The 12,625-nt window shown below is 31.3% G+C and overlaps 4 protein-coding genes across 4 annotated transcripts; 3 read left to right on the top strand and 1 right to left on the bottom strand.

Annotated features, from left to right (window-relative positions):
• Positions 1 to 1,376: 1,376 nt before the first annotated feature.
• Positions 1,377 to 2,079, top strand: OCT59_015743 (uncharacterized protein; the record flags this gene model as incomplete). The annotated part of the gene is made up of 1 exon (XM_025331572.2): positions 1,377 to 2,079. The coding sequence occupies exon 1, from the start codon at positions 1,423 to 1,425 to the stop codon at positions 2,077 to 2,079; it is 657 nt and encodes a 218-aa protein (XP_025185803.2). The 5' UTR covers positions 1,377 to 1,422.
• A 3,529-nt stretch (positions 2,080 to 5,608) lies between these two features.
• Positions 5,609 to 6,218, bottom strand: OCT59_015742 (uncharacterized protein; the record flags this gene model as incomplete). Its single annotated transcript, XM_066132010.1, has 3 exons — positions 5,609 to 5,626; positions 5,759 to 6,009; positions 6,104 to 6,218. The coding sequence occupies 3 exons, from the start codon at positions 6,216 to 6,218 to the stop codon at positions 5,609 to 5,611; spliced, it is 384 nt and encodes a 127-aa protein (XP_066003044.1).
• Positions 6,219 to 6,783: 565 nt separating this feature from the next.
• Positions 6,784 to 7,029, top strand: OCT59_015741 (uncharacterized protein; the record flags this gene model as incomplete). The annotated part of the gene is made up of 1 exon (XM_066132009.1): positions 6,784 to 7,029. The coding sequence occupies one exon, from the start codon at positions 6,784 to 6,786 to the stop codon at positions 7,027 to 7,029; it is 246 nt and encodes an 81-aa protein (XP_066003043.1).
• Positions 7,030 to 10,545: 3,516 nt separating this feature from the next.
• OCT59_015740 (uncharacterized protein) lies at positions 10,546 to 10,854 on the top strand (the record flags this gene model as incomplete). Its single annotated transcript, XM_066132008.1, has 1 exon — positions 10,546 to 10,854. One exon carries the CDS (start codon positions 10,546 to 10,548, stop codon positions 10,852 to 10,854), a length of 309 nt encoding a protein of 102 aa, XP_066003042.1.
• Positions 10,855 to 12,625: the final 1,771 nt, after the last annotated feature.

Genomic DNA, 12,625 nt, shown 5'->3' with positions numbered 1-12,625 from the left:
CCTTCGGCATCTTTATTTGTTAACATTCCAAATAGTATATCAGATTCATTTTACCAGGGTCAAGTATATATAGCATATAAAGATACAATTTTCCAACCAAGTTCTGCTATACGACATGCAACAGAATTCTATAATAATTATTCTATTCAATATCAAGATAATATTAACAAACCTAAAATTTTACTTTTATATACTGATGGTGGTCCAGATCACTGATGCACATATAGATCTGTTCAAATATCATTGATAGCCTTGTTTTTAAAAGGTAACTTTGATTTCTTAGCTGCTGTACGAACTGCTCCTTACCACAGTTGGGCCAATCCAGCTGAACGTATAATGTCAATATTAAATCTTGCTTTGCAAGGTGTTGCTTTGAAGCGAGAAGATATGAGTGGATTATCAGAACAAGCTTTTGAAAAGCTTAAAACTTTATCTGAAATCCGTGAAGGAGCTAATTCTAATTCACATTTAAAAGAAGAGCTTATTAAATCAATTAAAATTACTCAAGAATTCCTTGAAAATCGTACTTCACGACTTTCTTTACATGATTTAAAATTCAAAATCGCTTCTCCTGCCATAGAAACTGAAATTGATTCTTTATTTGAGGTATTTTTTATATTAATATTTGCTTAAATTTATTTTTGTTAATCATTAATATTATAATAGTCTATATTAACAGCTGAAAGTCAGCTTACAATTAATGATACAACGCTAGTAGAATTAAGAAAATTTCATAAATTAAAGGAATTTATTGATACGCATTGTCAAATTAGACAATATTCATTTCAGGTATGTCAAATAGAGTAAAATGCACTTATATATATTCATTGTATTCGAAATTTATCACAAAACTCTAATTTTTGCAGATTAAGAAATGCAATAATAGTGAATGTACTATCTGTTTACCAGTTGAATTACCAATTGAAGTATTTGATGAATTGCATTTTTTGCCTGATTCTGAACCATCTATTGGTAAGAATTATACAACCTTTTTGCATAAAGTGCTCAAAATTCTAATTATGTTTTTGGGCGTTTTTATTTTAGCTGATTCTAATCATTATAAGGATTTTCCAAGTATATATGGGACTCAAACATCTGAAAACTTTCGTCCAAGTAAAGCAGGACAACTAGAAGCTGATAATTTACCCCAGGGCATTTTCAATAATAATCGTGTTCGCGAATTCGTTGAATGTGATTTTTGTGGAAAAATTCGATGCATTTAGGGGCGTGCCAGAAATCACCTGATTTCGCTCAATTAGAGACCTGACCCCCCCTACCCCCCAGGTGATCATTTGATTAATTAGAAATTTGATTGGCTAAAAAAAAAATTGTGGACAATTGTAAAATGAAACCGATTGTCTTAATTAAATAAATTATAAAAAATTTTTATCCGATTTGATTATCATTTTTTTTCTTTGAAAAATGCAAAGTTTTTTAAAACTGCCAAAATTTAATAAAACCTTCTTTTATAATGAACCCCAAGATAAATATCAAGAATTTTGTAATGCATATGCGTATTATAAACAAGCAGTACTATGTAATTCAAAACCAAATCGTCAAAAATTAATGCAAGAATGTATAACTGCTTGGAAAGAAGTTAGAGAACAGAATACTTCTTTTATTGAAAATAAAATTAATGAATATTATAACACTATACCTCCTACTATTCATTCTCATCAAAATTTTTTTTTATCACATCGTACTCCTCGTACTCCTACTGCTTCTACTTCTACTTCTACTCCTACTCCTCCAAAACACACTTCTATTCCGCAACATATTACTACTCCAAGACCGATTGTTAATGAGTTTATTGATACTACAACAATACAAACTAATGCTAGATCACAACAAAATGTGGCTAATAAAATTAATTCAGCCATAAAGAATATATCAGAATGTCAACAAATGGTAGAAATTACCACAGATGAATCATTAAAAGTTACGTTAAAAACTAAAATAATTGAAGAAGAACATACTCTATCAGAACAACGTGTATTATTAAGTAAATTGAAACGACATGCTGAAGCTCAATCAAAATTAAGAACAAAAAAAAAAATTAATAGAAGAAGGAGTTGTTGAACAATATAATACTCCGGGAAGACCATCTGCAGCTATGAAAGATCCAGAATTATGGGATAAGATCCATGATAGTGTTGAATTCGGAGCTGCCCATGCTAAACGAAGAAAAGTGGTTATTAAAGTAAGAACAATAAAGCATTTACGCGAAACTTTAGAAGAAAAATATAATACTTACTTATCCCGCCAATGCTTATCCACTTATCTTCAACCTCGCCATCAAAATACTTTTGCCGCACGTCGTCATCATCATCCAGCAAAAGTTGGTCTTGCCTCTGTAGCACGAACAGATATGAAATCGCATGTTGATGAACACTACTGTTTAGCGTCTGTTAAAGCAGCAAAAATATTTGCCGAAGTATTTGCAGATGAGTCAATTATCATCTCTCAAGACGATAAAGCAAAGATTGGGTTGGGTATACCTGCAGTTGGCCGTACATTTAAAACAATCCAATCTGTTAATGAACCCGTAACTGTTGAAGATCATGATTTTCCAACGGGATCAAAAATGAAACTCATACCTTCCGTTTATTTAGTTATTAATCCAGCTGATTCAAGTAATACACTTCGAACTGGTCAACTTTTCATATTCATTAGGCCAGAATATTTTATTGGAACATCATCAGCAACTCACATCGCGGATTTAGAAAGTATTATTAAAAATGAAAATTTTTCTAATACTCTAAAAAAAGAAGATAAAGTTAGACCAATTTGGGTTCTTCTTGTTGATGGTGGACCTGACGAGAATCCAAAACATATGAAAAACATTATTCAATATGCTCACCTTTTTCGTTCTCTTGATTTAGATTACCTAACTGTTCGTACTCATGCCCCAGGTCAAAGTGCATATAATCCAGTAGAGCGAAGCGTGGCCTTTATCTGAAAAACTCGCTGGTATTACTTTACCTATAGAGGAATTTGGGTCACATTTAAATAGTCAAGGAAATGTAATAGATGAAGAGTTAGCAAGACGAAATTTTGAATATTCAGGAAATAAATTATGCGATATATGGAAACGAGATGATATACATGGAAAACCTGTTACGGTAGAGTATGTTGATCAGGAGAGAAATCCGTTTGATGAACCTGAACCTTCAATATCGTGGGAATGGATAGAGGAACATACACAACTTTGCCGCTATTCACTGGATATAAAAAAATGTAAGAACCGAGAGTGTTGTAGTGAATACAGAGCTCCAGATGCAGCAAAACTCTTAGATGAAAACAATGGATTTCTTTCTCCAACTACCAAAGGAAAAGATGGACATTTTATTAATCCAATTCATGCACTTCAATATCATGATAAACTTAAAATCCTTGAATATGATCGTTGTTGTCCATCAATTCCACAAGAATTACATCAGCGTTTGTGTTGTGATATATGCGGCAAATATTTTCCGACTCTCAAGTTTATAAAAGAACATAAGCGCAATATACACTCACATTATAATAAACGCCGTACTCAACAAAAAAGAAATTCAAAACGAACAGCTAACGAAACGGAAATGGAATGTGTAGTTATTCCATTAAACTTTAATGTTGCTGAGGATATTATTCAAAGAAACCCATGGCAAGAAATTGAACAGGATGTTCGTGAAGTTCAGTCGGATAGAGAATAATAGTTTGTAATAATTAAAGTTTGTAATAATTGAACAGTTCGTTGTTCTTGTATGAAATAAAAAAAAAATTTATTATGTCATTATGCGTTGTGCTAACCTGATGAACAGATCGGCGGATGATTATTTTTAATTTTAACATATGATTGGTAAACTTAAATGAGAATTGTTCTATGTAAATCACACCGCAGTTTTATGAATACGAATTATTATCATTTCGGGTGGCGCAGTAACTGACGATCACTAATTTTGTAATGAAAAAAAAAAGATTTTTTTATTTTAGATTAATAATTTTGATTTAATTTTTCGTATTTTTTTATAGTTTAATAGTTTCGGAAAGAGACACTTCATATTAAATTTTTAAAATATGTTTATTAATAAATAACTTTATAATACATTATTAAATAATAAATATATACGAAATAAATATTAAAATAAAAATAAATAGAATAAATAAATAAAAAAAATATGAATTATATATTATTATTATTATTATATTATTATTTATAACATTAATCTATAAAATTTCAAAATCGGAATAAGGATTTTTAAGGATCTGTGGCATAAAAATATACTGATGGTATATATAAGAAATTGACCAATAAAATTACATTATTATGTATGTCACGTGATTATATCGACGTGATTAAAAGGCCAACCCACCCACCCACCCTCAAAATTACGTGATTTCTGGCACGCCCCTTATAGTATGAGTGCTTTAAAAAAAGAGCAGATATCCACATTACAGCTCAAAATAAATGATAATGATTTTACTTGTGGAATTGAAGAATGGATGCCACCTTCACATGAGCTGAAAGGTATTGTTTTTATTCGTCAATCTCTTAGCTGTGATTCTCCAATTGAAAGTGGTTATTATTCAAATCGCCTAAAAAAACCTCCTATTTGTTATTATTGTGGTAAAAATAATTCATTGGTGGAAGCAACTGACGATTTACTTCATGGATATCAATCTGTATATCCACTTTGTTCTAATTGTCAACTTTTGTGTCATTCTTTTCATACTTGGGGTAAGAAAAAAGTTGGTGAATTAACAAGAAAAAGGAAAAGAGAATAATTTTTGTATTATATAATCTTTTAATAAATAATTTGTTAAGTAAAATGATTGTTATTTTATCTTTATTATCGTATTTTTATAAAATCACGTGATATACAAAATGTACATTTAAATCTGAATTTTTTGAAATAATGAGGGGGGGTTGATGTTAAACGAGACTATTTGTTGGAACGGCCTTAAGAGAAATTGGTAATTGTATTTCTGATTTTTTATCTGTAACTATTTTACGCGAATTCCATACTTCATTTCCCAATTTTTCCCCAATTTCTTTCCATTTATCATCCGTCCAGTCTAATTTTGGTTGTGTAATATCCGTTATATTATTTATATTTAATAATAATTTTAAAAAAAAGTAATTGGGCAATTTAGGTAAAATTCAATTAAAAATTTAATTGAATCATCAGTATTATTTGTATTATTAAATTCATCAAGATTTAAATAACGTGTATTATCTTTAAAATTATAATATTCATACTTTAAGGGTGTTTCAGATGGAGTATATAAAAATTTTAAAGCTAGAACTAACATAGAAGTGAGAATTATTTCTTTTTTTTCTTCTGTTTCAGTATTTGCTACATACGTAAGCTATTGAGCCAATAATTTTAAACTTTTGGATGTATCTTCTTTATGCAATTTATGTTGTTCACAAGTTGTTTTTCGTTTGCCAGAATCAGGTCGACGGTTTAAATGCCCACCATAAGATTAACAAATATATCGAATTGTTGAAACATCATCAAAAATTCACTGGGAGATACCTTGACATTCGTGTACTGCATTACATGTATAGAGACTAACACATGGAATTTGGATACATTTTCCCCACATTTTCCATAAATGATCTTTACATCCAATTCCACGGCTAAAGAAATGAAAATTTTTAGAACACAATAAGCAACGTCAACGGCTAATTTCACTTTGTTCAGGGATTCCGCAATTGTTTTATAAATGCATTATGATTTTTTTGATCATAATTAAAATGACTCATACACACCCCCAATGGTATTCCTTTTGACTGGTATTCTGATACTGCATTTTCATCTATTTGCCAAACTCCAACTAATTGGCATAAATTCCTAACATTTTTAGTTTGACCACAAGTTTGCAATTTATTATCTAAATAATCAACTAGAATACATGGTGAAAAATTTGTATACATGGCTGGATTAAGTCCATATACAGGTTCGTTTGCATCTTTAACAGGAGGTGGAGGAACTTCTTGGTCTTCATATGTATCAAATTCTTCTTCGTTTCATCACTTGAATATTCCACAACTTCTTGTTCTAGTGCATTTTGCGCATTAATATAATTTTTTTCATTAAATTCAAATATTTCTAACTCAAAAAGTTTGTCAAAAGAAGTTCAAGATCTTCTTCAGTTTCTTCTGAAAATATTTCTTGACTACTATAATATAAAGGAGTTTTTTCTTCAAAAGTAATTTCATAAGTCTCCATATCAATAAATTAAAATTTATGCAAACTTTGACGTTAAGATTCTTATTAAAACGAATAATAATAATATAAATATAATTTAAACAATAAACCTAACCACTTTTTATTACATGATATGATGTAATATTTTGTTACAGACAAGTGAAAAGTTGTTAAATTTTGCAGTTTTCTATATGTTTTTGGATTTTTTACTATGATATGCAACATGCAGATTTCTTAATTAAAAATATTACACAACCCAATCAGGGGACATGCACACTGACTGTTATGTCGTCTATTACCTAAAGATGCATGTCGTAAATAAAGAATTTCGACATGTCGAAAATATCGAAAAAAATAAACAATTCGTCAATGCAAATCAAAATGGTAAAAAGCTGAAATAAATTCGTCAAGTCGAAATTGGCAAAATTGTCGAAATAATGATTGGCTGCAGATCATCATTTTTTTGTGATGTAATGATGTGGCTGGCAAAATTGAATATAAATAAACACGTCATAAAATCAAAAAAAAAAAATATTTTTCTTCTTGATTTCACACGAAATATTATCAAGTATTTTTTTGTTTGAATATGTCGAAAACACCTTCCGCTATTCTCAATTCAAAGATTTGTGGAAAAAAAGCTTTTTTACCTGACAATGTTGAAAATTCAGTTTCAACAGTGCTTTCACATATTTTGACAGTAATAAATAAAAAAATTGATTCATGTGTTTTCGAACAAAATAAAGTGAGAATAATATTTAAGAAGAATGAAGGTCGCACGTATATTGACTTACAAGAGTTGTCATCAAGTTTTACGTTCATCAATAAGGTATAAGATTTCCTTGTTTTTGGACAACTTTGTCCACTTTTTTCATTTTGGATAATTTTGTCCACCTTTTTATCAGATTTGGACAATTTTGTCCACTTTTTTATCGGGTTTGGTCATTTTTTACGGGTTTGGACAATTTTGTTCAATTTTTTTCGTTCTTGGTCATTCATCTTTGTCCGCTTTTTTTCATTTCTTGACAATTTTGTCCACTTTTTTATTGGGTTTGATCACTTTTTTACGGGTTTGAACAATTTTGTCCACTTTTTTTCGTTGTTGGTCATTCATCTCTGTCCACTTTTTTTTCATTTTTGGACAACTTTGTCCACTTTTTTTTATTTTTGGACAATTTTGTCCATTTTTCCTTGGTATTAGAACAATTACATTTTTTCTGAATAAAATATTTTATTTTTTTAGGATAATTTGACTGAACTCGAGAATTACAAGAATCTATATGAATTAGGACCCTGGATATCTAATATAAAGGTCATAATGGACTTTTGGCCAAAAACACCCCTTTTTGCTGAAACTCAAAAAATCGTTTTTTATAAATATCTCAGCATCCAGTAATTCAATTTTAATGAACTTTTTTTTATTTTGTAGCCTCATTTACTCTACAATTTAAAAAAAGTTCATTAAAATGGACCGCTGGATGCCGAGATATTTACAAAAAACGATTTTTAGCCCCTAAAAAAATGGGCCAATCTGCCGAAAGTGTGACTTATGACCTGTTTTAGAGATATCCGGGGTCCTTATGAATTATACAAAAGTAAATATGATTCAGTATTGAATAATAATGCTAAATTACAGGTAAATATAAATTATAAGAATGATGTTTGGTTTTTAATTTATAAAATTTATATCTTACTTTTTTTATTACTTAATTTCGATAATAGAACGAATTGCAAAAAGTACTCAATTTTGGATTAGTAATTCAGAAAATACGTGTCAGTTAGTGTTGGTACAGCTGATACTATAATTTCAGATATGGATAAACCATTAAAACAATTGTTACAGTATTCAACACCTGAACATTTACCTGAATCCACTTAACATCAACTCCCTATCCTCGAACCAACATATGCATGAAGCTTTCCGATTTTTGAATAATCACACTGATGATACGGCATATGTATTATTTTTAGTTTTTTATTTAATAAATTATCTGTTACGGCGCCATAATAAATAACTAAAAATTCACATTTTCTAGTAATTTTTAAATGACGTAATACTGACATAATTGTTTGTATATAGATATGTATTTTATTGGCTGGATATCATATGTATCGCATATGTGATAGCTGTACTAATTTATTTTAATTGTGCGGCAAAAAATTTAATAGCGAAGGACGATAAAAAATATTGATTCTTCAGGTCTTGTTTAAAAACGTATTACAAAGGAATCTGGCTATTGGAGGAGAAATCCAAGTTATAAACACTTGAAACCTTCCTTATAAAATGAAAATAAGTATAGTATGTTTATATTATTTGGCTTTACGAAAAGAATTTTTGACAAAAAATAGTTGAAATCAAATAAAGGAATATATTTTGACAACTCCAGGAGTTCTTCTTAAGTGTAAGTTATAAAGTTTTAAATAAGTTTAGTGTCAAAAAAAATTCTTTATTGGTAGAAACTCCCTTGCCATTTAAAGGATCAGATAGGATTTTTAGAAATTTTTTTTCCTTTATTAATAGACTAATTATTTCTTTCTCTTTTTTAGGAGTTGACTTATGAATTTTATCAGTATGATTACATTAAAAGCTTAAACAACATTCTTTAAATAAAGTGAAAGGAGTTTTATGGCTACAATTATTGGTAAGAAATATAATTTAAATTTTGTGTCGGGTTTTGATTGTAATGACATTATCGTTAATTTATCAACATACACATGTGCTAAATGAATAATTTTATATTCCTTTGAAAGGTGTAAATGGGCTCTAATTTTAGAATGCGAAAATCGTGCAAATTGAATTATTAGATAAGGAGATATTTACGTTCAAATGCAAGAGTTTATGTCGAATTGATAGTAAATGTGTTGAGCGTATTTATTAAGGAACCAATAATTCAATCGAATGCGATTTTTAACTTTTTTATGGATAGATCTCATTCCTACTCCTTTCAAATAAATATAAATTCATTTTTCTAGCGCATGCATATATGTTGAGTTATTTATGATTTTGCAACAGGAATTATAATGGATTTTTAATTTATATGGAAGGTACATAAAATTAAAATTCTTGAATTTATTTCAGATTCTAATAAAATTTTTTTTGCAAATATATTTTATTAATATTTATTAGTTTGCAAGATTTAAAGTACGATTATTATGTGAGTTTTTTAAATCTGCCAGTCATTATATTAAAAAACTTACGTAAAATGCATTAAATTAAAAGTTACTACTTGCAAAAATCGGTCAAATAATAATTCAATTTGAATAAAACTTTGTATGATTAAAATTTAAAGTGCAATAAATTTATTTGCAATATTTGAGGTCATATTAATATGTAGAATTTTATGCAATGTCTTGTAACGGCATTTTATATGCATGTGATAAAATCCGGAAAATGATCGGCAAATTAATGTGATAAATGAGAAAGCCCGCTATGCTTCCTCAACATTATATCACGAAATTAATGACTCAGAACTTGTGAACTGTGATTTAGCTTTAAATTACCTCACAACTCTTGATATACCGTCAAAAATTTGGTCAAATCTAAATAATCATTGCATTGAAAAATTTGGCAGCCAAAATTGCATAAAAAATAACGCTACCTATTTCAAATATAACGTGGGAACAACATTGTCAGGTTACCGCAACTGGAACATGATGCGAAATTATTATGATGATATTGATAAATGGATAGTAAAAATTAATAACTTCTGTAAGTAAAATTTATCAAATAAAATTGTTCTTGATTACAAAATAATTATTCGCATCTAAATTTTATAGGTTTTGTTGAAGATGGAGGTTAATGATTCTCAGCCTATAAGTGAAGAATCAAAGTATCGTCGAAAGTACCCAAATTAAAATCACCTTCGCAAGCACTACTAGCAAGTACCAAATTGAATCGCACCTTAATCGCCACTAGCAGCTGATGAAAGTACCGAAGTAATAAAAGTACCGAATTAAATCCACCTTCACATAATCGCCACTGGCAGCGATGAAAGTACCGAATCTAATGAAAGTACCAGATTGAATCTCCACCATCAATCAACAAAGAAGGCTAAAACAAAAAAGCTACCAGCAAAATCACAAGTAAAATCACACCATTAAAGTCAGTAGAAAAGTACCAAATGTGGAAGTGGCAGTAGTAGTAGAATCACCAAATTGAGCCATTAATCTCAGAAGTAGCGCAGATAAATCTCGAAGTAATACATACATCGATATCAAAGTATTAACAAAAAAACATGTAAGAATGAGTGTGTTGAAGTTTCAGTTTCTTCGAGGAAGAGGATAGTGAAAGTGATCATGATGATAATGATGATGATAAAGCTATTGTAAATGAAGAGTTAAATTCTACTCAATGCTTTTGTTTATTAAAAGGAAACTATGTGAAATTTTGCTGGCAAATGATGAACATTTCGTTGCCTCAGAAAAATTAAAAACTACTGAAATATTTACTGCATTGGCTCGGGGAGTTATCGAAAATTTGGAAACAATTAAAGTAGTTGACAAGGAATCTGCTACTAAGAGGATAAATCAATGGAGGAATCAGGAAACGTATTGTGAAAAGCTGCTAATTGCGGCTGAATCTTTTAACTTATTGCATTTGGCGTCGTTGGTCCAAATTTATGATGATCTTACAAAGCTCAGTTCGGAAATTAGAAGTTAAAAATGTAAAATCTTAGGGTTATTTTATTCGTGCATCATATATCTTAAAATTGGCAGAAAAGTCGAACGAAAATAGGATGAGTTGCGATAGGTTATGTAGGTCGGGTTAGGGTCGGGGTCGGGGTTAGGGTCGATGTTAGATTAGGCGATTTGTAAAATTTTTTGAATAAAAAAATGCAAAGAAAAAACAGAATTTGAACAAGCGACGTCGTTCGGCCAACTTCTGTGAACTACTGGACGTTCATGTTCGCATTCCTCCCTGATTTATCTTGCGCACAAATCAATGAAACTTATAATTTTGAATCTTTTGCAAATAAAACCCAAAAGTCAATACGTATGGACTTTATTGGCAATGGCAAAAAATCGTATGATTTAAAGGTGGCAATGCCGCTTTCGTTGTATGAAGAAATACGCATGCAAAAGTTAATTAAAACTTCGAAACGTTATGGAATGCAAAGGCTGACGCCCTAAGCCTTCATCCGAAAAGGGTAAACGCCGAACGTTACGTCGAGGAAAGTTCATATGGAAACTATTAACTTAACTTGGAAGTATTAAAAATACTTTGAAAGCTTAAACTTCCTTAAACTTCGTGTAGAATGAAACTTGGCGTTGCTTGTAGCATGACGCGCGGTTTCCTTAATTTTAAATAATTAATACAAAAAAGTGAAAATGGCTGGATCAACCGGAAACTCGGCAAATCCAAATTTATAATGGCTAAATATTTATCCGAAATCGGTGTAATATTTATCGAAATCATGTGATGCGTAGGTAAAGCGCAGTTTTTAGCTGCGTCGAAAACTGGCGCCATGCAGATCGTTTGCGTCAACTTCAACTGACTGTACCGGGTGGAGAGAATCATTGACAATTGTCACATGATTTGAGTAACCTAACGTAAAACGCCAGCCACGTGCAAAAGTCACGTGACTGGCCTTTTAAACGTAATACAACACCATATCTTGCGGCACATTTTTTCAGGGCCGGTTAGGGTTAATAAATACTGCGTTCTCGGCGAAATTTTAATCCCGCTTTGCTTGATCGCGTGATCGCGCGAGATAAACTTTTGATTGGCTAAAGCTTAGGGTTAGAGCGCGTGACAGAAGCGGAAAAACTTCTGATTGGTCCGCCTTACTTAGGGTTAGGACCTACGCGCCTAGGGTTAGTGTTATTAGGGGCTTAGGGCTAGGGTTAGGGTTAGGGTTAGGGTTAGGGTTAGGGTTAGGGTTAGGGTTAGGGTTAGGGTTAGGGTTAGGGTTAGGGTTAGGGTTAGGGTTAGGGTTAGGGTTAGGGTTAGGGTTAGGAGGTTAGGGTTAGGGTTAGGGTTAGGGTTAGGGTTAGGGTTAGGGTTAGGGTTAGGGTTAGGGTTAGGGTTAGGGTTAGGGTTAGGGTTAGGGTTAGGGTTAGGGTTAGGGTTAGGGTTAGGGTTAGGGTTAGGGTTAGGGTTAGGGTTAGGGTTAGGGTTAGGGTTAGGGTTAGGGTTAGGGTTAGGGTTAGGGTTAGGGTTAGGGTTAGGGTTAGGGTTAGGGTTAGGGTTAGGGTTAGGGTTAGGGTTAGGGTTAGGGTTAGGGTTAGGGTTAGGGTTAGGGTTAGGGTTAGGGTTAGGGTTAGGGTTAGGGTTAGGGTTAGGGTTAGGGTTAGGGTTAGGGTTAGGGTTAGGGTTAGGGTTAGGGTTAGGGTTAGGGTTAGGGTTAGGGTTAGGGTTAGGGTTAGGGTTAGGGTTAGGGTTAGGGTTAGGGTTAGGGTTAGGGTTAGGGTTAGGGTTAGGGTTAGGGTTA

The sequence above is a fragment of the Rhizophagus irregularis genome, chromosome 24 (assembly GCF_026210795.1).
Source record: "Rhizophagus irregularis chromosome 24, complete sequence".
In the NCBI taxonomy this organism is placed as follows: domain Eukaryota; kingdom Fungi; phylum Glomeromycota; class Glomeromycetes; order Glomerales; family Glomeraceae; genus Rhizophagus; species Rhizophagus irregularis.
The sequence above is the reverse complement of the archived record's forward strand: the minus strand, read 5'-3'. Positions and strand labels throughout refer to the sequence as shown.